Source organism: Primulina eburnea, chromosome 6 (genome assembly GCF_022965805.1).
Source record: "Primulina eburnea isolate SZY01 chromosome 6, ASM2296580v1, whole genome shotgun sequence".
Classification (NCBI taxonomy): Eukaryota; Viridiplantae; Streptophyta; class Magnoliopsida; order Lamiales; family Gesneriaceae; genus Primulina; species Primulina eburnea.
The window spans coordinates 35,329,015-35,352,640 of record NC_133106.1 but is presented as its reverse complement, the minus strand read 5'-3'; the positions used below and the strand labels follow the sequence as shown (position 1 = coordinate 35,352,640).

Below are 23,626 nucleotides of genomic sequence, written 5' to 3'. Positions count from 1 at the left end.
GCCGTGATGAATATGGTATTAGCTAGATATTTGCAGTAATAGTGTCACCCATTTTCCCCTCCATTTTTATGGGGGCCTAAATGGAGGCCTTTAGTTTTGAAAAACCCGATTCCAATACCGATCACGAGTCCGGGATGAAACATGAGAATAAAACATAATCAGCACGTGAAACAATTTTGAGTTCATACACGAAACGAAGTTCAAGAAAAAGTGGCGAGAGATAAGAAGTTCGTGCTTGAAGAAGGTAAAAAAAGCATAAAATTCCAACAAACATGAATTGAAGAACTCCGAGATAGGCCTGATTGCACTAGGCCAACGCAAACAAATGAATGGCGTATTATGATTCCATCAATATCAAAGAAAAGAAACTGAAATTAAGTCTTTCAACCTCAGCCTATATCCCAATAAATATTTCTATACTCATTTCAAGAGTTTATTTACATCCACTAGGTTCACTATACGCTACCAAGTGTATGGGTAATGGGCCAAGGGCATGCAAGTGAAAACAAATTATTGATTCTTTTATAGTAAAAGTGACGATGTGTGCAAAGATTTGCTTCGGCTCAGCCATGTTTGCAACGCTGTGGAAAAAACACCTCAGACAGCGAAAAAAGTAAGATGCCGCTATTTCCAGGTGCTCGCGATGAAAATAAGCAATGGCTCTAAATACCAAAATATGGCTACCTGTTGTGGAGTTGAATTCATATCTTGACCATCCGCCATTTAACAGAACAATCTGCGGCGCTGTGAAGTGAAAGTTCAAAATTGCTTGAAGATTATTTGGCAATCACAGAATTTTTTACTTACCAAAAGAGGAGGATGGAAATATATAGTGTGTGTGTGTGTGTGTGTGTAGTAAACATGTGATGATGGGAGGCAGGGATCGAGAATGATTAGAAATGATTTAAGAAGTCAGCATTGCTTGGGCAAATGACTTACGTGGAATCTGGTTTCCTGTATATTCTCCAGCAACTGGGTTATCTCAAGCTGCTTTATCACTGTAGCTTGTAATAACTGAAATAAACACAAGAATGGGTCAATTCGTCCATGCCTAAAATCTTTCAATAAATAAAGCATGATTCTCACCTGCTTTGTTTTTTCGAGGTCAACTTCAACAGATTTGATGCGATCCAGCGATTGTTCAAGCATTTGTTCCTTCTCTTGTGGAATTTCAGCAGGCTTCTTGTTGAGCTGCTCCAACAAATTTTCCAGTCTCTGAAGACGTTGGACACATGGAAAGAACCTATCCTCTTCATTAACAACTTCTGTACCAACAGCCAAGTCGGCATTTGGTTCTGGTTCACTTTCCAACATATGGGATGGATATACGTAGGTCTGTCTCCTCCAATATTCACCGGGTGCATTTCGAATAACCGAAAAAAAATTGACAACGATGGATATTAATGTTCTCGTCATATGCCGGAAACTTCTCTTCAAAATTTTCTCTTGGATAGCCTCCAACCAATTCATGATTAAAGTACCTAAAACAATTAGAAAATGGTGCATAAAATGGAATAATTTGTTTAAATAATGGAAATATCAACCAACTTTATCGGTGCATCAAATGGAATAATGTGTTTAAATAATGGAAATATCAACCAACTTTATCAACGTTGGATTTATTTACCCACTCACGTCATCAAGGCAGAATGATTGTGTTGTGTTAAATTTGGAAGGAAGAAAGTATGGAACAACAATGCCAAAATGCACGTTCAACTGAAACAAGTTTAAAAATGTCCAAGCAATAATATCGTTCATCAAATAACATGTAATGCAAAACCAGTACGACAATATTGTAAAAACACAGACCTTCAATATTTGCTCTTGTATTGCCATTTGAATTTCTTGTACCGTATCTATTGAAAGACTTGTTTTCCCCTCCTTGTTCATGATCACCGTCTTTATCAGCTGAACTAAAATAGTCATCACAGCTATAGTAGACACAAGGATCGGATGTACTGGCCTACACCAATCATATTGTTTCATTCACATGAGTAAAAATGCAAGCAACTGCACAAGAGCAAGGACAATGCAGAGCAATATTGGACAAGGGAGTAGGAGGAACGCTCTATACATCACTTTGTAAGGACGCGGTGGAGCAGGTACAAGTATATACGGGATATTTTGGAAAAGATGCTTGGTCGAAAAAATATTTTAAAAAAATAACCCATCCCAGTGTAAAGAATTATATTGGAGAGGGTTGGTTTTAAAAAACTAGAAAATAGTTTGACCAAGGTTAGTTTTTTGACTGCCCCGTATATATACGGGCATAACAAGTAAAGATCAATAAGCAAAAAAAAGTAAAGATCAGGGAAACATCATAACAAATTGATCATTATAAGTTTCCTATAACAAACTCACTACTTCATGAACAGGGTCCGTTTTCGAGAACAAAGGTCCCCGTTGTCTAGACGGAGAACAAGGATCTTCAACATATGATCCTGATTCACATGTGCGTGTATTGCTGCATTTCCCCTGATAATTAGACAGTCAATATTGGTAACTTGTGGAGTTCTTATTTGAACCAAATTATAATTTGCTGCATTTATTACCTTCAGTGGTCGGATCCTAATGCATGAGTGAATTTTCTGCTGGTCATTTGCTAATTGAGCTATCTGCCTCAACGCAGATGCTTCTGCATTATATACAAGCTAGAAATAGACAGATACATCCGATGACCTTGTGAAAGAAAGCAAGTCACAAGTTCAAGAACAAGGGGGGTAAGTCTACCTTCATAACTTCAGGATCATTCCAAGGGCCCTTATTAGACATCAGGCAACCTCCCTCGACATTGCAAATGCATGATCCACCCAAAAAGTCAGGCAACTGGCTGTAAACAAAATAAAAATTAAAAGAAGAAGATGCACATGATATTTTTCATTGGAAGTCATAATGAGGTAGAAACAGAGAGAAGTAAACCTAGGGTCGATGATTTCCAGTAGTTTCCCCGTAGATTTAGGGTCCAAAACCTGTAGCAACGTTAACAAATATGTGCAATTAATTAGAATTCCAGTAAATAGGAAATAGACGGTAATGTTTAAAAAAACTATGCATATCCTTTACGTGGATTTTTCCAATAGTTTTAGCATCCAAAAACTTCTGTGCCGCAGGCCAAAGAACCTTCTTGAATCCTGCTCCAGCATTAACAATATACATGTGATGTAGTGTCTGCAATAGTCGGGCATACACAAATCAAATAGATTACTAGTAATGTCTGAAAGATTGTTTCTGATTTGAAATAAAATTGACATCAGAGCAACAAAAATACCTCTGGATAGTAATTGTTGTCAATCTTTGCCATGGCTGCTAATAGATTAGCTGCGGTCTTTGTGAAATTTTTGACCCCCTGGAGTCACCATCCATGACATTATTTTAAAATGTATCACCTTATAGTTAAAGCATTTTCATTATTAACAAAACAAATCTAAAGAGATTACTGGGAAGATCAAAACATATTTCAGCATTTTGGGAGAAACAACAGGTTAGCACTCTAATCACGATGACAAATAATCATGAGGCTAAAAAATTAACTTTCGGACCATAAAAATAAATGTAGAGAGGTCCATTCCCACAAACTGAAGGCAATATTCTATTTAGGCGACAAATGGGTAATTCAAAGTTAAGTAGAAACTAATATCATAATTTTTAAAATTGAAGGTTAAATCAACAAACCAGGCCATGGACGTCCAAAATCGTGGTTGTTGAACATATTCTTCTCTTTTCAGCAATGGAACAAGCTGGGAACTTGTCATATAGAGCCCTTTCAAATTCCTGAACATGATATTTTAAGTATCGTTCAACTGAAGTGATACGCATTAGTTTACTAGGGTGAGCTTTTCCAAGCCTTTCAATGTAAACAGGCCTTCCTTCTCTATCAACTCCATGATATCCTTGGGGATAATATTGCAAGACTTCATCCAGCTCCTCGAATTCAAAGTCCTGAAAGCCAGTAGTTTGTGTGTAATATATGACAGTATAGTGCTATAATCACAAAGACATTCTGTTAAAAAATCAGAGTCCCGTAGGGTTAAAACGATCGCATGGAAAGCACAGGATCGCATTGGGGAATGGAAAAAAATATTAAAACTCTCATCTCCTAGTTTCTGTGTGCTATATATTCACCTCCAGTATTGTGTCAGCTCCAAATTCGTTCCTCCAGTAAAGCATTTCTTCCCACATTTTAATTGTCTTGTCAATGTTGAATTCTCTTGCTTTTAAAAACCTAGAAATCAAAATTTGTAAAGTAAGAGTAAATCAATAAGCATCAATACAGAAAACCATAAAACAAGCAAGGAATCCAGTAAATGAAGGAGACGAGAGGAAGAATTTTCGTCTATCCATTATCTTGGTAGGGAAAAATTTAGAATCCGGGAGAGGGACACCCCATCTTACAACCATCTCACCCACCTCTTGGAAGCTTCTCCAGGATATATAAAAAGTCAGAAAATAGTACGTCCATCAAATCGACATGTTCAAGAGTCAATTTAACTTCATGAATCAAAAGAAACATTGGAAAACTTGTGTTTATTTTTCTTTCACAATTACTCCCACAACAAAGAATTAACTTGCCAATTACATTGGAAAGAATCAGTGACAACAAATATGTAACATTGTAGTTTATAAATGCTATATGATTTCTTTATCAGACAATTGCCTATGTTTGAACCCTTCATGTGAAAATCACAACATGCAAAAAGGATGGGATCCCCTGAAAAGCAAAAATACTCACCTCAGCAAAGTATGGTAATCATCATGTCTAACTGGTAATAAATCCCTATCAAGGAGGTTTTGACGCAGTTCACAGACGGTACTCTCCTCTCTTGCGTCCCGTACATCCTCAATGGAAACAGAAGACACTCTAAAATCAACTTTCCTTTTCCCTCTTTTTTTTAGAGAATGTGTGAGCTTGTTTGAAGCATTTATTGCTTTCTTCTTTAGAGAACCGATTTTCGATCTCCTTCTTTCATCATCCGAATTTTCATAATATGATTTCCGATCCTTGGTTTCATCATTTACTTCCAGTACTTCAAATCCTAACATATCAAACATCGATATTTGGGGATGGAGTGATTAAGAAGCCCATTTCTAATCTAAAACACCATGGCTGAGTAACGATGGCGTAAAAAATTCAAATAATGAAGAAAAGCAGCTAATAACCACACACCTGACATGTCAGCTGGATTCCGAAGAAGAAGCTGGCGTAGAGGGAAAAAAAAGCTCGATCCTATGTTCAAAATTATTGGTAAAGAAACCACCAAAACTAAAGCAGCACTGCATCTTCAACATATCAGTGGATTAGTTGCACATACTTACATGAATAATAAAATGCACGAAAGGATCATTTATAAGGAAGCAAAATAATCCAAATTCCAAATACTGAACCATGTGAATTTTTGGGACAAAGCCAACTTTTTTTTGGTACATATGCCTTGATATGTTCAAGCATGGTGTCCAACTATCGTGAAGCCCTTGCCTTCTTTTCTTTGCTTCCTCAGATATTTCCCATGAATTCATAGAGAATCTTAAAATCTTCTAACAAACAACACAAGTAAATTTGAACGGCAATTCGCACCAGATCTGGAAACTTTTACATTTGAAACTGGCTACCACGATTCCATAAGCAATTTCATGGTTCACTAGCGAGAGAACAATGAGAAAACTTCGAGTTCAAATACTTTATCGCATATTCAGGGTCAAAATGTATCAACCAACTGTTGAACCGACACAACGAAACATTTGATGAAATTGCCTCAGCGAAGGACATAAACTATCACGTAAATCAGACCACGGAAACAATAATTTCTTCCATCTCCGACACCTAAAACCTCTATAAACTTAGTTTTCAACAATGTCATTAAATTCCCCAGATCTCACCTGACGTTTTAATCCAAAACCATAAAAATATTTCTGAAAACAGTAAAATAAAACATGCAAATCACACAGTTCATCGCAATAAACCAATTCACGCCAAAGCTATCACGAATATTCATGATAGAAGAAAAGCGAAGAGCAACTTACGAATAAACCTTGGACAATCGATAGCAGCAGGATCGCACTACTCGTACGCCTATCGCATAGATTTTATCGTACTTATTTCACGAAGAATCAAAATCACGCACTGCACGACCAAAAACCTTGGAAAACACGAGTTTTCTCCATAAATACAAATTTCCCCCAAAAAAAATTTGCCGCTACTGAGATCCAAACCAAAGATCTGATCGATTCTAGTTATTTCTGTATATTGTACAAAATATATAGGTGTGTTTAGCGTACAAATGCGTGTATCTATAGGTTTTGTGTTACAGCCTTTTTCCCTGTTCCGCCACTCAACCAAAACCTGAAGGCTTCTCCCTCCGCTTATTTGACACCCAGTTGTTCCTTATATTCTCTATACTGAAATGGGTCCCTACCCAAGGAAAGAGGAAATTTCTAGCATCTTTTGTACCTTTCGATTCAACCGAGGCTCTCTGTTGCTCGACAGAGTTGGGATGTTTTTTTACTGCTTTGACCCACATATTTTTTACCATTTCAGATTGCACTTGTCAAGCTTTTCAGTAATTAATTTATTTATTTATTATTAAAACGATAAGGATTATAATTTGTCGGGAAAAAAAAAATAGTCTCGATAGTTTTGGGAGAATTTATGCTCCATATCCAGATAGTTTCGAGACCTCATCTTAATGGTTAGGGTCTATCATAATGTCATTCCATTCGCTCAGATCTATCAGATAATATAAGGACTCACTTTGGACTTCATTTATCCAGATTCGATGGGAGGTTATCCGAGAGCTCATCTCAGTCGACCTCTCATACATCCATAATCTTGTCGATCGGCAAGGTGTGTATGACCTCCCAGCATATGTTATCACATCAATTGAGAAAGTCTCGGCCAACCTCCCAAGCCGAGCTCTCGTAGAAATTTTGGACTCGCTTAGTACACGTCAAACGAGCTCTTGCCTCGATGAGCCTCCACTCAGATATATCAACATGTAATCCGCATAAATAAAGCTCATAGAGATTTAATCTGAACTTATCTACGATTTTGATAATCCATAGTTCAACTGATTTAGAACTCTACAGATATCAGAGTTTTAGTCGTCAAATAACTTTACTCACACATGGACTCTTCTCCTATAGATATCGGGTTCCAATCATTATTTATTCATTCATACATTCAAACATGCGGAATATACACATTATTCTCTCTATTTTTCTATTCGCTGATTTGAGCGTCAGAACAATCTCCTGACCCTCTTCTAAGTTTGCTTCCAGATTCGAGGTCTGACCAGAGCTTCCCAAACGAGATCTGACATCCCTACAGGATTCACAATTTTCATCAATATCAATATATATTATTATAAACAACATGTAATGACATTCGTCGGTGTCAAAAGATTGCACGGGCGATGAACAAATTTAGGCAAGTTTTTAGGCAAATAAAACATGAACTAATCTCGCACCTTGTATTAATATTATGCATCTTCTTTCGGTAGCTTGTCGCGGAACAATTGCAAAAGTTGAGATTATTTGATTTGAAACATACTGCACGTGAATAAGGACATAAGTATGTTGAAAATATTCGTGTTGGTAAGACAACCGCCACATATGAGGAATTACAAATTTAATAGTTTGTTTGTGTGTCATAAGTATGTTGAAAATATTCGTGTTGGTATGAAAATCGTCACATATGAGAAATTACAAATTTAATGGTTTCTCTATATGTTATTGTTTTAATTTTATAACTACGAACTGCTTTACCAACTTATTTTATGATTTAAAATAAAATATTTACAAGTAATTCATGTTCCAAACATTATTAAAAAGATGAACACTTGAGAAAAATGTTTGTCAAAATTAATATATTATTTATGATGGTTTTTTTTTTGTGTGAGAATTATGAGATGAATAGGCCATGTAGAGTTCGTTGGGGTAGTTTTGGTAGGTTACGGAGTTATGGACTTCTTCACTACACAACGTACAACAGCTTAATCCCTGATTTTAATTTCACCATAATAAATATCTACAACAATTAATTACTATTCTCGTTAACTCGAGAGGACATAATCAATTAGTGAATAGTAATTATATATATATATATATATATATATATATATATATATATATATATATATAAAAATATCACAACTAAAATATTTTATTTATAATATTGTAATACTAGTTTTAATTAGTAATTAATAGTGAGTAATTATATCCCTCACAAGAATAAATAATTGAGCTAGATTCAACTTAAATTGCGAAATGATCCATTTCTCGTACTCCATTTCTTTTAAAATTTCATTTTATATAATTCGAAAAGAAATTGCAATTAGCATTGAGTTACAAATTAGAACTAATATATACTACACATAATCTATATATGTCTCTTTCATTACATTATAAAGTAAACATAGAAATACATTTATGACTCAATTATTACATGGGATCTATAATAGTATCTTACCATATATTAAGTTTTGGGCAATTTTAGAAGACAGTCGAATGGGAGAAAGCGATGGATGATCTATTTGAAAATGAAAGGAGAATAAAGTAAATAGAATGGAGGAGACCGAAGGTTCGGTACATAGTCGACTGATGAATATAGCACGCCCATTGTCCCCTCTCAGTGCCACAATCTCATTGACCAATTGCACCTATTTTTGTCGTATTACGATGAATTTTTATTTTTAGCTTTGTAAATTGTACATTTTTTTTTCATTCTAATCGATCTTTCGATACGATCGAATACAACAAAATGTTTTAATTGTGTTAGAGGAGAGGTTATTTAGGGTTGATTTCATCCTATATATAGTGACACTACCTTATAATAGAATCAAATGTTCAAATTTAGTCACAGATACATGAGGTCCATTAATTTTTTAAAAATCACATATTTATATAAATCTTGTTCATTCAAATCATACGGAGACACTACCCTGAATCCACGTTACATCATGTGGTAGAAAATCATTCCCATATTTATTAATGAGTAGAGATGGCGAAGAAAGTACGAGACACAATGGAAATGTCATAATCTTGTTGCATACAAATGGAAAGATCCGCACGGTCTAAATCAAGATGTACTGCAAAAAGAAATTTAATTTTTTGAAGGCAAAATATTACGTTCGTCACATAATAATCAAACTAGGTGAATCAGAATAATTTGTCATAGTTAAACATCACCGATTATACGAGAAAGTTTCGTTTAGCTGCATACGATTATCATCGGTATTTATCTCACATTCGAGTTCCATCGAAATATATAATACATATAGATCTCACTTATAAAAATAAATATTCATCTTTAGATACATTCTCGTAATCGCATTGACGATATTAAGTCGAGGCATAACAGTAGGCTCAGTATAATGAGCCCTGATATTCCTATATTTGTCATTTTCATTAGAATCACAAACATCCTTCATTGGCAGAGTACAACAAGAAAATAATTTAATCTACAGTGGGAGAATTGATAATGGTTCTTACTGGGTTGGGCTTAATTAATCATCGTTTATAGTATTGACTTTTATATTGGGCTGGGCTTATTTTTGGGCTTCTTTGCAGGCACGTTAGCTAGCTATTCATGGTTTCGAAACTAGTTAGATACTTTGTATTTTTATTAATAAAAATAACATTAGCACAATTGACGATGAGCAGAACTTCAATTCAACTGTAATAACTAACCGAGCCGATTAAATTCAAAATTTTGGTTTTGTAAAATTCAGACATTTGATGGTCAAATCGGTTCATCCAGTTTTAATTTTGATACTTTTGTATTAAAATAAAAATCGGATAAACTGAATAAAGTTTAACTTCTATTTTTTATATTCGCTTTTTCTATAATGTTTAAATAAAAATACTCATTTATTTTTAAAAAAATTGGCTAGTTTTTTATACAAACCAAAAAAATCGGGTTTGATTTGGTTCAATTTTTTATTTTATTTTGAATTAAATCGATTTTGTCGATACTTTTGAGTTAACTGAAAAATTGTTCATCCCTGATTTATCAATGGTAAGATAATTATTCAACTAAATTAATACTTTTGTATTAAAACATTATCAAATATATTATATATTATTATTTGATTATAATATATAAAAGAAATTAAAATTTAGTTGTGTACAAAATTTAGTTTTATTTTAATTTTTTTAAAATAAATATCTCGTTGTAAAATTAGATGTTACAAATACTTATATACAATTGATTATTTACGATGAGTACCTAAATACAGGTGAAACAATTGTCCTAAAATACATGGTCGATTTCTTTCGGTATGTGGTTGAAGAATTTGGGACACAACGCTTAAGAATGCCTAATGTTTCTAACATCCAATATTTGCTTGAAATGCATGAGGAGGAACACGATTTTCATAACATGTTGGGAGCCTAGATTGTATGCATTAGTAATGAAGAAATTATGTAGTTTCTTGGAAATGTCAGTTTACTCGAGTCGATCATAGAACAATTGTACTTGTAGTCACATCTATAGACTTGTTGATATGACATGCAGAGACGGATCTACGCTAGGGTTATAATGGGCTATAGGCCGGCCCATTTTTTTTTATTTAGCGACGGTTTTTTGAAAACCAGTCGCTACTTTTGCGACGGTTTTAGTAAACCTGTCGTCGATGGGGATCGGCGACAATTTTATCAAAAACCGTCACAAATATTAGCGACGGTTATTGCTAAAACCGTCGCTAAATTATTAAAAAATAAAAAAAAAGTGGATCGGCGGTTTTAATTAGCGACGGTTTATTCAATAGAACATCATTACCACTTTGATGTTTTTAATGCAGCAATAGATTTCATTTTGATGGAGTTAAATACTCGGTTCAATGAGTCATCGGTGCAACTTCTTTCTCTTAGTATAGCTTTAGATCCTAAAAATTCATTTGACTCATTTAACAGTGATGATATTTGCAAGCTTGCGAAGAAGTTTTATCCTGGAGATTTCACAGATCAAGAAATTGTTGTTTTGAAGTATGAATTCATACATTTATAAACTCGATGTGATGCAGAATTTAAAGGTTTCTGCACTTGTTGAGTTGTGTCAGCAATTGACCGAGAGTGGACGGTCAAGTGTTTATGTTATGTTGACTAGATTGATTCATCTTGTTTTGACATTATCTGTGTCTACTGCCACTATTGAACGGGTTTTTTCAGCAATGAAGCATGTGAAGACGACACTTCGCAATAAAATGGAGGATGACTTTCTTGTCGATTGTTTGACTCTATATTGAACGAGATTTAGCTAAACATATTGATGTAAATTCTATTATTGATGAATTTTATGTTTTAAAATCCCGTAAGGCACAACTTCGTTGAATGATATGATGTACTTTTTTTTTAATAATATATAACTTATCATATTGAGTTCAAGCCCACCCCAACTCTTATTCCTGGATCCGTCCCTGATGACATGCCTTTTTTGAAATATCAAGGTCGTATAATAATATCAGCGTACTTAACAAATTACTTTTATTTAACGTCATCCTACAAGGATATACTAAGGTTATGTTTGGTTTGTATGATAAACAAGGGATTATTTAATAGTCCCAATCAATCCTATATTTGTCTCGTTTTTAACAAAATTGGTATGAGCCACTTGGTCCGCACTTGGCCCGAACTGTTCACATTAATTTCAAGATGATTTGTCCCTTCTCCTTGGTGTGATAAATTATCATCACTTGAATATTGAATTTTATAACCTTAAATTTAAAAATAAAAAATACCATATTCCTTCAAAAAAAAATATCTATTTTTCTCTTTTAAAAAACTTATTTATAAATTCCAATTTAATTTTATTATTTATTTGAATAAAATTAATTTTAATAAAGTAATTTTATTAATATTTATCAAGATAGTACTTTTAATTATGTTATTATTCACAATTTTAGTTATTTTCAAATAATATTACTATACAGAAAAATAATAAATAAAAGATATAAATTAACGATGGTAATAATATTAATGAATTGAATAATATCAAATTTGTGCCCCACTATTCAAAATTTTACTCATATTTTAATTATTACAATAATTGTATACTTACGAATTTATTTATAATAAATATATTAATATTATTTTTATTAAATCTAAAGTACAAATATAAATATTAAATTATATGGCCAATTATTTTAAATATATAAATTTAACTACCACTAGGGGCATTTTTGTCATTGCAATAAAATTTACATAATTAATTCATCATTTTAAAATCAAACCAAACACCATGTTACTTATCCACCATACTATTAATCTATATATCTCATTTTTTAATCACTCTAATTACTAATCATTTACTTATATCATCACTCTTATCAAACGTAGCCTAACTATTAATTTTACAGTAAAGAGTTAACAACACATTGTGTGCAAAAATATACTCTCTAACTAATGAGATCTATCTAGAATAAGTTACTTTTGTCGAAAAATTTCGACTATTTACAGAATTCCAAAAGAAAGATATTCAATAAAAGATAAAAAATTAAAAGAAAGGACGTCGTCGAGTGAGCATTTGAGATGCTCCAATGACAATGATCAGAGGTCCAAGACAATTTAGATAAAAAAAATTACTTCAAGTATATCATATATACATGTATTATTTTAGAGTGAGTCTCATGTGAGACCAGTCTCACGGGTCATAATCCGTGAGACGAGTCAACCCTACCCATATTCACAATAAAAAGTAATACTCTTTGCATAAAAAGTAATACTTTTTCATGGGTGACCCAAATAAAAGATCCGTCTCACAAATACGACCCATGAGACCGCCTCACACAAGTTTTTGCCATTATTTTATACAATATGATTATTAAGTACCGGCCCGGCCCGGGTCTCATACACTGGCCCCTTGACAATTTTAAAATGACCCGCACTATCCGTGTAATAATTAGATCTGTGTGATAATTTGGCTTGGAGGGAGAGCGATGATAAGATCGGCATCACAAACGCAAATTTCGTGAAGCACAGTCATGGATCCTAATCGATGTTAGGAACAAAAAAAGAAAAAAGAAATTGTACCCTTCGTCTCTAAGCTTCTGATCTTGCGTTGGATTCTAAAGAAATAACTTTTTAGGCAATTGGATTCCATTTCTTTATTATTCTTTTTCAGTGGACCCTTTTGGCGATTCCAATATCGCTTAGATTCGGTTAACCAAGATTCAGCCTTTGGATTCATCCTCGTGGTCGAAGGTTATTGTGCTTCTCTCTCTCTGTTCTTGCTCTTTTGCAGAATTATGATATGAAATCCGGGAGTGATTGTTCTGATTCCTTGATGTTTGTATTGTGAAAAGGTGGTATAAATTCGTTTCCTGATCATTGCTGAAATATGAGGATAAACGAATAAAAAAAGTTAGAATATGTGGTTCTTTGTCACCATATTAAGCTTGTGAGGTACTGTTAGAAATTAAGTTTTAGATTTATATGATTTCGGCTTCAAACGGATGTAGGAGGACAGCGTGGGGACTTGCAGTAAATAGCTTTTCTCGATACTTTCCTTTCTTGACATAGATATAGGTGTGGGAAAAGTTAGCTATGTGGACTATCTTTGGGATTTTTCGTTGCTCCTATATAGGAACTTGCAATGGATTTGGTAATTACTATTTTACTAATTAGATATATTTCATCATATCTTTCAAATGGCACCCAAGTTCCACTCGTTGTTCACAGTTTCTGTTTGCACAGCATCCTAGCACCCAATGGTGATTGAATGAACCGTTTAGGTCAGGCCAGGGTGGAAAGTATTAGACAGTTATGTTATTTTTATCTTAATTTCATTTGTCTATACATGCTGGGTGTTTTTGTAGTTAAAGCGGCTGTGGCTAAGTTGTGGTATAAACTTGTTACCCTTTTTTTTATATATGTTCAGGAGCATACCGCGATTGATTTACCAACCTGAAAATGGGAGGTGCAGTTGTTAAGGGAGAGTCTCCTAAGGCTTCAGTACAAGAGTCGAAGCTCGAGACTAAAATAATCGAGGCCATGAAGAGGAGAGAAGTTGGAGGAAGCACCATAAAATCATTGAACACCATTATCTTAAAATTCCCAAAAATTGACGAAAGCTTAAGAAAGTGCAAAGCAACATTCGAAGAATTTGGTAAGAGTCGCTACATTTAATCACTGATAGTCTTTTTGTGAGACTGAAATGTTCCAGGTTGGACATTGTTATTTCTGAATCTAATTCCAAGGTTCACTTTTAATATGAGTGATTCATATGCTTTCAAATTCCAGCATTTAAATAGTGATTAAATACGTAAAAACCTGAAAATCAGAAATATGCATGATTTGTTGATAGACGAGGATGGAAATGGAGCAATAGATCTACAAGAACTGAAGCACTGTCTCAACAAGATGGAAATTAGTTTCACGGATGAGGAAACCAATGATCTCTTTGAGGCGTGTGATATAAATGAAGACATGGGAATGAACTTCAATGAATTTATTGTTCTTCTGTGTCTCGTCTACCTTCTGAAGGAAGATCCGACCTCAAAGCATACAGTTTCGAAAGTATCCTGTCAATCTAAATCTATTTGATATATCTGTCTTTTGTCTTTATGATAACCTATGCTTTAACTTCAGAAATGATTCTATATTTTACATGTTCTGTGAAACTCAACCGTACAGCCACGAAGTACCCGTGATTGCTTCTATCAATCAGGAAATCTCGTCTTTCTTGACATGCATAGATAATTCTTTTGCTATCGCGAAGATCGTCAGTCATTCTTTTGGAAGTACTTTGGAATGCTCGAGTCTGATATAATACCGTGTCTCTTCTGCATGTGCTTTGCATGATTAGGAGGAATTTTTCACTAGTTAATCACTTACAGTACCATCAGTAGTGATGTTGTCTTTTTTCTACATTGGATTTTATGCTCCTTAACATTGATAGAAATCATGCATTGGAATACCTAATCTGGAGGCTACCTTTGAAACAATAGTGGATGCATTTGTGTTTTTGGACAAGAACAAGGATGGCTATGTGAGCAAGAACGAGATGGTTGATGCTATAAACGAAACTACTTCAGGGGAACGGTCTTCTGGGAGAATAGCCATGAAAAGATTTGGTCAGTAGTCAGTACTCTTGTTTTCTCTCTAACCAATCCTGATCTTGCGATCATATGTTACTTAAGTATATCTTATTTCATGTTGAAAATCTTGATACGAACTAGTTATGCTTAAAGGTCCACCTAAAAGGCCATTATTTCCATTTTTGCAGAAGAGATGGACTGGGATAAAAATGGGACAGTGAACTTCAAGGAGTTTCTTTTTGCTTTTACTAGTTGGGTTGGGATCGAAGATTTTGAGGACGAAGAAGAAGAAGATTCTTGAACTGAATTCTCATCTCTGCCGCCGAAATCGTTGAGCATTGGACATTGTTTTTTTTATTTTGCCACTTACGAAGAATAAACATATTTTTGCTCTTCCAATAATACGTTGGTCTAAAGTTGAGGATATAATTGTGTTGTGTTCCTTTTCCTCCTCACATGTTCTGTAAATAAGAATGTATTTTAGGTCAGATTGCATCACTTGTCTTTTATCTCCTGTTTTCTACTTCTATTCCTAGTGTATTTTTTTTTACCACAAGCAAGTGAATGAAACCCATACACCCATTGCTCACGAATGTAAGAGTAGTCAGAGACCGAGCCCAAGTCCAATGTTATGTTGAGCTATTCGAACTTCTTTCTTTATTAAAGTCTTATAAACAGACTCACAAGCATCCTACCTTGGTGGATAAATAGAAATAAACTAGTAATATTCGCCAAAATGCAATTATACATGACAAAGATAATACGGATACAAGAATAATTATAATACATAAATCCACTAGATTCAATCCACTGCCGGTCAGTACAGCAACGGCTACTATTGGCCTTTATTTATCAAATACAGCATAACCAAGTTTGAAGTTCCCACAAATTCCATATTTTCAAAACTTTCATCACAAGCACGCAATAAATGAAACATTATGACAATGTTTGGGCAGAGAATACTCTGACCAAACTGCCTAAGCAACATACATACTCAAGCCCCTCGATTAAAGATCCATTACAATAATCATACTGATAGTATATCGACGCCCAGGTATAAGAAATGCACACGTCATACGATGTAAACAAGTTAGACCACTCGACAGTGCCAATGCTGCCATGGCTGCTAGAGGCAACAGCTGGGCACACTTTTGGCAAGGTAAGTGCTGTTGTTTTAGCAGAAATGAACTTTATGCAACCAAAGGTTACCCCCGAGTTTTCGCCCTTTTCATTCCAAGGCTGCTGTTGAAGGGGGATACAGAGCCAGACATTTGAGAGCCTTCGTCCCGAAGAGTGCCATTGAGCATAGCAAGTTCTCGCAACTGCTGCTTCTTATAAAAATCTTGAGATTCGTCCTGCATTTAGTCATGATGAATATATGAAAAATCATATAGATAAAGAACTAAATTGCATATCTGGTGTTCGGCAAGTGGCTGTAAGTTACCATTGGCTTAAGTAAATCTTCCAGTATCTCACGTGCCTGCATCAGACGCGCATCTATTATCTCAACTGGAAGTTCTGCCTCGACAAGTATGTGGAGAGGTTCGTTAAGATGCTCAAATCCTGTTTTTCCCCTCATTGCCTCTTCCTTCAGATCACAGTGTCGAAATATGTTATTTCAGCTCATTGCAAACAAACTCACTCACGGAAAAAGATGCAAAAGTGCAATATCGCTAAGTTAAAATGATTTGCTGGATTAACGTGGATCATAGCTCAATACCAAAAATTTGAATAAATTTAACAAAAAATATGCTATGGGTCCAACTAAAGGATAAATGATATTGGAAAGATGAAGTTCATGTAAAGCAGCATATATGAAGTTGTTCTATAAAAAATTAAAAAATTACTTAATCGCTGCGCTCTTTGGCAGACAAATTTTAGACAGGATGAAAACACATATACACAGGAAAAAAAACATAACCAAAATTACCCTCACGGGATCCTTTATGCTGCCACGTCCTCTGATCAGAACACGACAATCAGTAGTTGCTTCAACTCGCTTCAAAGAGTTCCCTCTTGGACCAAGGAGACGACCAACAAAATTGAACTGCAACAGAGGACATCATATCAAGTGACAAAATATGCCTAGAAATCAGAGATACAAGAAAACCATTTAGAGGAAGAGAAGTGAGTGGTACATTAGGATACTGATCCACTGGAACATCAACACGTATGCTTTGCTTGACGATAAGACCTGATGAGCTACCCTGGGAGTGGGAACCAAACCAGCTCTGTGCGGAAGAGGGCTGCGCCAAACTCGACATCTGCAAGTTACAACTCCAAATATTGTAAGGAGGTCAAATTAAAATGGTGAGAAGACGATCCCTTTCTTTGTATGCATACATTATTCTAGATAGCTTAGAATATGCAACGTTTCCATATTATAAGACCGAGGGAACCGAAAATTGAAAACATACAACATAAACTGCAAAAGCAAAAGCATATATAACTCCAAGGTTGAAATGATGGAACATTCCTATGCATGCTTACATCCCAGCAGAACTACTCTGGAACAACGAATCACAATTGGATACCTAGTATGGAAATTGATATTAAATGAATTCACATTAAAATAGCATCATGCAATACAAAAAATGAGGGCTCCACAAGCAAGTTAGCGGAGGAAGGGTTAGGTTGTCTGTTAGAAGTCAGAAACCAAAACGCTGGATTATAAAAAAATGAGCATGCCAAAATCTTTCCGGGAGTCAAAAAATAGGATGGATATTAAACCACAGAGAAGTGGCCTCCCTTGCAGGAATCCATAGAAAACTAGCAATAGCTATTAATATAAGTCACATGTCCAATGCCAGGTTAGTGCAACAGAATGACTCCAACTAATAATGTGAAATTCCAAATCAATGTGCTCAGCTAATTCTATGCCACTCCTAAAATTTTAGCTTCAAACTACCTGTCACGAGACAGTTGGACTTTTAAGTTATAATGCACCGAGATGAAATAATGAAGTCGGGTTGAAAGTTAAAAAGTTGACTTTTCAAAACGTAAAGAATTAGATCAAGTAAATGGTTATGTTAACAGTTAGTATCCATACTTCTGATTGAAATGGTGATGCCCATATGCTCACATTAGCTCCTCCATTTGAATATATTCCTCCTGACGCCAGGGGGCTTGCATGTTCAAGCCCACTTTGTTCTAAAACTGATGCATTCCCCAACAGTGCAGATACACGTAATATTTCTGCTTCAAAGAGGTCAATTTCCAAGAACAAGATGTACCAGTTAGCATTAGTTAAGAAATTAGTGAGAATTGACCACAATATGGACAGACACGACCTCTGTTAACAGGTTAGTTAAAATCAATACTCCCCACAGTAAAGACAAGGAGATCTACTGAAGTTAAAAGCTGTAGTAAATCTCCAACTAACCAAATTGACCAAATCATAGACATTAGACATCAGTAGTCCAGCCATGGTAATAGATAGACCAAGGAGAATGAAACTGATAAATGACACAGTTGTACCACAGGGATTTCAGAAATCTTGTTCAAAACTGAAATGAATAGCTAAATACCCTATAACGTAAAAAAAGGGGCCTCCAGGGCCTAGGAGGCCACCCAGACACATTCACATGCGTTGGAAAAATCAGAGGAGAAACAGAAGGAAGGATCACTTCATATATTCTCAACCGACATTTGATTTCAGCAACCGAGAATGAAATTTCATCCCAAAGAGGTTTGTGCACTACTTTACTCTTACAAAGCCCAGGCTTAAGATCTTACTATTCAGAACATTAACAAAGAGTCTTACACATACGTATACTGTACACCCTTTATGTTTGTTTCAAGCTTTTTGTTCATGCACCCTAAAGCAGAATCCAAGAAAAGAACTTTAAGAAGATACAGTCTTGAAAGACAAGAGATTCTAGATTTCAAGAATATATCAGTACACTGTTTTCGATGGAATAAACATTAAAACGAAAAAGGAAAATAAAGAACTCCAGCTAATCAACAATAAAGCATTGGAGATGGTTGAAGTGTGCGGGATCTGTCACTTAACTGTCCTCCGGAATCAACAAAATTGTTATAAGAAGCCTAAAAAACATGTCCCACAAAAAAACATCCAAAAGCACTCTTACGGAATAATAGGTACTTCTGCACTGACAATTGACAAACCTATGCTGACAAATAATTTGATCAAATCACACAATCAGCAATTGTAGCTCCATGAATTATGTTAATATCACATTCAGTGCAGATAATTTAGGTCAAGTGGGATGGACAAATAAAGGTTGAATCCAAAAAGGCGCGAGTGGGATGCACAAATAAAGGTTGAACCCAAAAAGGTGATATTTAGGAAGCAATTGTATTTTGGAAATGAACCAAATTCACCTAGATATTCCATTCTCTAACCACTCGATATGAAGTTAAAAAACGGTAAAATATATTTTGATAATTCAAGTTATATCAAGGCCAGTTTGTAATAATACTTTATCCTGATGGTGTCTTGATTAGTGGGAAAAAGTGTGAGATCCAATGGGCAGATTTACAAAATATAGTTGAAAACTTTGAGATAACACAAGGCCAATAAGGATGTGTCCCCAATCACAAGGTCAACTGTACATCTACATCACACAATCATACAACCATTTCAATCATAAATCGAGTCTAAATTTTTCCACTCTGCCATCCAATCATTTTACTGCTAATGCCTTCTCTTCTCTACTATTTCATGCTAGTCGTTTGGGGCTTGCTTTCATCTTGTTCTTTACCTTCTTAATAACTTGAGATAGCAATTTATTTCCCATATAAAATCTAGTGTATTTCAATTAGATCAGTAGATCACAACACCATCCAATAGTGCATGCAATGGCCTCGGACTACAAAGTCAGAGGTTCAAATTTGCCAGCTATATCATCACCGAGGAACTCAAATGAGTGCATAGATTATACTCAATCTTAGGTGAAAAAAGTTATTTCTCAATCTTGTGGTGTTTTAATATAATTTTCAGAAAGGGAAATTAGGAGACAGGTCAAATGAAATGTCTAGTAACACAATTATTCTATCTCCAATTGCTATGTACAAATGGTCACATTCTTTCCTGGGTACCTGAGATTTGGATTGAGGTGGATGAAATTTAATTACCTTTGCCCTCCATGATGGTAAATGTTGCATTAAGTGCATATAGACCCAAAAGATAAACTACTTTCATTATTATCATTGACATTTCACAACATACCTAGTGCTCTCTAATCTGAATTATTAGAACAAACCGGTGCGGAGCTTATTAAGTCCTGTTGTTTATTACCAGAAGTAGTTACTTCTGCATAAAGCCTAATAGACAGTAAAAATCTCTATTTTTTTAAGCTCTACTTTGAAATAAACATGAGTATATCTAGTATGATAGGAGTTAAAATTTAAAATGATGAAAAAAGAGGAATTTCTCATGCATGATTCACATCGCTGGAGTTAAGACTCAGGGTGATATTTACCATCCCCACAACCTTCCTGCAAGAGATTATGATTTTTTTTTCAAACGCTAGTTTCGTACTTATAACTGTTCCTTTGATGAATTGATGAAATTTGGTATAATCAAGCATTGGCTGGAAAGAGAAAACTCACTCAAATCATATTATACAGAAAGTGTTCCTGCATCTCACACCTCTAAACTCTAAGGTGGCAATGAGATTGTATTTCCATCAATTTTTTGCCAAAACACAGAAAGGAAAAATCAAGGACAGTCTAGATATTATTTTTGAACAAACGATATCTCACCTTGATCCAGTAACCGGTAGCTATTTGGTAGCACAGCCATAAATGGATTGAGTTTGATCTTTTCTGCAAACAACTCGGATAAATACCTGATGAATCGGAAAACATTAGTTACCATAGCTATGTAAGAAATAATGGAAGGAGTCACCCATAAAAATGATTAAATCAACAAGATCTGCTTTGAACTTTTATGCTTTGATAATGACAAAAATACAGTAATTATGTTACCACTAGAGAATTCAAAAACACCAAAGGAGAAGAAAAATCCTGCATCAAATTACTTGTCGAGTAAATCGACATTCTTGCTCCTGGTCCAGCCCCTGAGGTTTTTGCTAAGTTATATTATTACTATTAAAAACTATAAATGTTGCAGATTCTTATTCTAATTGATTGGTTATTTGGACCATCCAGGGAGACTGGAGAGAGGTTTGGTCCCCTTTCCTAGCATGCGGCAAAAAAAAAAAAAAATTGGATCAGGTAACCGGTTCCTTGGTCCAAGAAAAAACATCGGTTATTGGCATGGCTACTACTTTTTCTTTCTTCCAGTTTCCCCACGAATTGATCCTGCGGTGGCATGACAAGCCATTCTATTTGTCAAAGAGTGAAGATATTGAAAGCTAGATCGGCATGCGGTGAGTAATGCACGGGTGAAAGCAGTCAATCTTTATTCGAATGACCACACAAATGATTCACTGGAATAGGATTAAATATAAAGTCCTAATTATTGGCTCATCTAAAAGTTAAATATAAATCACATAAGGAAGATGCTCATCAAATAGTCGAAAGAATCGAATAAAAACACTCTGCATATCAAACATGATTCTACTTAATAAAGAAACAGTAAGAAAATGAAGATCCATCCAGAGCTGAGATCAAGTAATACTCACGGATTCAATCACATAAACACGGTAAGCAAATCGACAGAGTATTTCTAAAAGATCTACTGTAGAATTCAACATAAACCAACCGACATAACAAAACAAAGCAAGAAACCAAAAATTACTTTTCCTGCTCCACTAAAGCAGAGGCGGAGCGGATCCCGGCAGCCGCGGATATATGTGGAGAGTGAGGAGCTGATTGGGACGGTGAGTACGCCATGTACCTGCCAGAAGACATCATTCCCGGCGGCGATGATGACGACTGGGAAACCCAAACACCACCGACACAGAGAACAGCTTTAGACTATACTGGAGCAAGTATGAGCAGGCGGCGGATTTTATGGGTAATAACTGAATGGAGGGTATGGGAAGGGCGTCGGTAGAGCAAAAGCTTAACGTGGAAGAGGGAAGAAAAATGTGAATGGAGGGGTGCGTATTTATCAGAGTGATGGAAGCAGGTCATTCTACTGTATTGTTGTATTCTTACAGCCGTAACCCGATTTGCCACTGCGAAAAAGGATCGGTTAGTTTTTTGGGAATTTCTATGTTTGATCCACCCTCGGATCAAAGGCAGATGGTGTACCATATGATCAACGGTGAATGTTCATCCACGTGTTTCTTTCTATTTTCCTTTTACTCGTAGCAGAAATTAGTATTTTTCATCTCAGATAAACGTAAATCATGAGTCAAATGTAAAGCAATATATTGTTGTCCAAACCAAATGACATGTATAGATAAAATCAAGATTTTTTTTTTCTGAGATCGTTATTTATGAGACGAGAAATATTCGAACTCATGTCGTATACGGGTAAAGTAAGATAAAACAATGAGAGTTAATATTGGGTACCAAAAACAGAGTTTATAACATGGATATTAAATTGATGTTTTATGTATAATTTCAAAACCACTCTTAGATTCAAAGAGAGAGGAAAACTTTTTTGATGGGTGGGGCTGGTGGCCTTGGCTTTGCTGCAATGCAACGACGATGATCATTTGTTTGAGCCTTAGCCTCAATCATTGATGCTTCACCCAACCTTCCTTTTCTTGAATTCTATGCTCCTACGTTTGACACGTTTTTTTCTCTTTTCCGAGCACCTCCATTTTTGTTGCTGTCATTGAGCACGACTTGGATACTAAAATATGGTAGGATAGGATCGAGTTTGTTATTCGTTAAAATAAAATATCGATGAGAAGAAATGATAAATAATTTTCGATATATTGACATCTGTTCAAGTAATTGGTGTTATCATCTACAAGATAACGGGTTATTTGTGAACCTTTAGTTTGATTTGATTCTAAAATGTAAATGTGGTTCTCAAATCCGTCGAGGTTGCCTTCAATGATCGATCGGAAAATTTTGTTGGATTTTCTAAGGTCAAAGAGCAAAGATTATACACAACACTCTATTTGTCGAGCATCCGAAAAACTCCTTTGAATAATAACCTCGTATTTGTCATGATTTTGGAAGGGATCCACAAAAATTGAGTCTTCCGATTTAACAACGATGTCTTGGGGTATCCCAGATTTATTATAATTATGTGTAGAGGCACAAACAAAATGATATTTATCTGTTGAGTAGGTCTCTAACAAGATGTGTTGATCTGATCCATAATTATCATTAAAGTAATATTACGTCACTACAAAATTGTTTTTTCATGAGTTGATCAGATAAAAAATTGTCTCATAAAATTGACATATGAGACATTCTCACAAGAGTGTGTAAAATGTAAAAGTGAATACTATTAAAGAGGGAAAAAAAGTCTCATAATTTTTTTTAACAAAATACATTTCTTAATCGTCGACAGATATGGATAAAATTATTTATTTGGGGCCAAAGGCACCGTATATCTCAAGGAACGTGGTTGGTGTGACGTCACTATAAGCATACCTCCGTGTATATTGGAGGTTGATTGTGATATTAAAGGCCAAAAATAATTAAATAAATAAATAGAAATGGTGACCGAATGGACCAGACTTTTAATAATAATAACTATTCGA

At 35.0% G+C, this 23,626-nt stretch overlaps 3 protein-coding genes across 7 annotated transcripts; 1 reads left to right on the top strand and 2 right to left on the bottom strand.

The window, feature by feature from the left end:
- Positions 1 to 277: 277 nt before the first annotated feature.
- LOC140834713 (phosphatidylinositol/phosphatidylcholine transfer protein SFH13-like) lies at positions 278 to 6,378 on the bottom strand. The gene is made up of 15 exons (XM_073199790.1): positions 6,019 to 6,378; positions 5,165 to 5,277; positions 4,730 to 5,033; positions 4,123 to 4,222; positions 3,673 to 3,939; positions 3,269 to 3,346; positions 3,064 to 3,168; positions 2,920 to 2,969; positions 2,731 to 2,830; positions 2,553 to 2,651; positions 2,362 to 2,475; positions 1,810 to 1,963; positions 1,087 to 1,481; positions 940 to 1,014; positions 278 to 744 (listed from the first exon to the last, which is right to left on the bottom strand). Exons 2-15 carry the CDS (start codon positions 5,169 to 5,171, stop codon positions 724 to 726), a joined length of 1,869 nt encoding a protein of 622 aa, XP_073055891.1. The 5' UTR covers positions 5,172 to 5,277; positions 6,019 to 6,378; the 3' UTR covers positions 278 to 723.
- Positions 6,379 to 12,859: 6,481 nt separating this feature from the next.
- On the top strand, positions 12,860 to 15,535 carry LOC140834712 (probable calcium-binding protein CML21). Of its 5 annotated transcripts, none has more exons than XM_073199786.1 (5): positions 12,860 to 13,016; positions 13,868 to 14,095; positions 14,294 to 14,505; positions 14,888 to 15,062; positions 15,215 to 15,535. In XM_073199786.1, the coding sequence occupies exons 2-5, from the start codon at positions 13,900 to 13,902 to the stop codon at positions 15,325 to 15,327; spliced, it is 696 nt and encodes a 231-aa protein (XP_073055887.1). In that variant the 5' UTR covers positions 12,860 to 13,016; positions 13,868 to 13,899; the 3' UTR covers positions 15,328 to 15,535. The 5 variants fall into 5 exon arrangements, with proteins under 5 accessions (XP_073055887.1, XP_073055885.1, XP_073055886.1 ...); XM_073199784.1 differs by having other exon boundaries at positions 12,889 to 13,191; XM_073199785.1 differs by having other exon boundaries at positions 12,889 to 13,292.
- Positions 15,536 to 15,793: 258 nt separating this feature from the next.
- LOC140834709 (KH domain-containing protein At5g56140-like) lies at positions 15,794 to 22,090 on the bottom strand. Its single transcript, XM_073199782.1, has 7 exons — positions 21,754 to 22,090; positions 20,754 to 20,839; positions 18,076 to 18,221; positions 17,165 to 17,290; positions 16,957 to 17,073; positions 16,471 to 16,614; positions 15,794 to 16,381 (listed from the first exon to the last, which is right to left on the bottom strand). The coding sequence occupies exons 1-7, from the start codon at positions 21,867 to 21,869 to the stop codon at positions 16,232 to 16,234; spliced, it is 885 nt and encodes a 294-aa protein (XP_073055883.1). The 5' UTR covers positions 21,870 to 22,090; the 3' UTR covers positions 15,794 to 16,231.
- Between the last annotated feature and the right edge of the window lie 1,536 nt (positions 22,091 to 23,626).

What these genes read in the sequence shown, in the direction of transcription:
- LOC140834712 (XM_073199786.1), top strand. Translation starts at nt 13,900, where the DNA reads ATGGGAGGTGCAGTTGTTAAGGGAGAGTCTCCTAAGGCTTCAGTACAA. An exon ending in AGCAACATTCGAAGAATTTG is followed by an intron (nt 14,096 to 14,293) that starts GTAAGAGTCGCT and finishes ATTTGTTGATAG; the next exon opens with ACGAGGATGGAAATGGAGCA. An exon ending in AATAGCCATGAAAAGATTTG is followed by an intron (nt 15,063 to 15,214) that starts GTCAGTAGTCAG and finishes CCATTTTTGCAG; the next exon opens with AAGAGATGGACTGGGATAAA.
- LOC140834709 (XM_073199782.1), bottom strand. Translation starts at nt 21,869, where the DNA reads ATGATGTCTTCTGGCAGGTACATGGCGTACTCACCGTCCCAATCAGCT. An exon ending in CTACCGGTTACTGGATCAAG is followed by an intron (nt 18,222 to 20,753) that starts GTGAGATATCGT and finishes TCTTTGAAGCAG; the next exon opens with AAATATTACGTGTATCTGCA. An exon ending in GCATAAAGGATCCCGTGAGG is followed by an intron (nt 16,615 to 16,956) that starts GTAATTTTGGTT and finishes TGTGATCTGAAG; the next exon opens with GAAGAGGCAATGAGGGGAAA.
- LOC140834713 (XM_073199790.1), bottom strand. An exon ending in TTTTGGACGTCCATGGCCTG is followed by an intron (nt 3,347 to 3,672) that starts GTTTGTTGATTT and finishes TGGTGACTCCAG; the next exon opens with GGGGTCAAAAATTTCACAAA. An exon ending in ACCTCGAAAAAACAAAGCAG is followed by an intron (nt 1,015 to 1,086) that starts GTGAGAATCATG and finishes TGTTTATTTCAG; the next exon opens with TTATTACAAGCTACAGTGAT.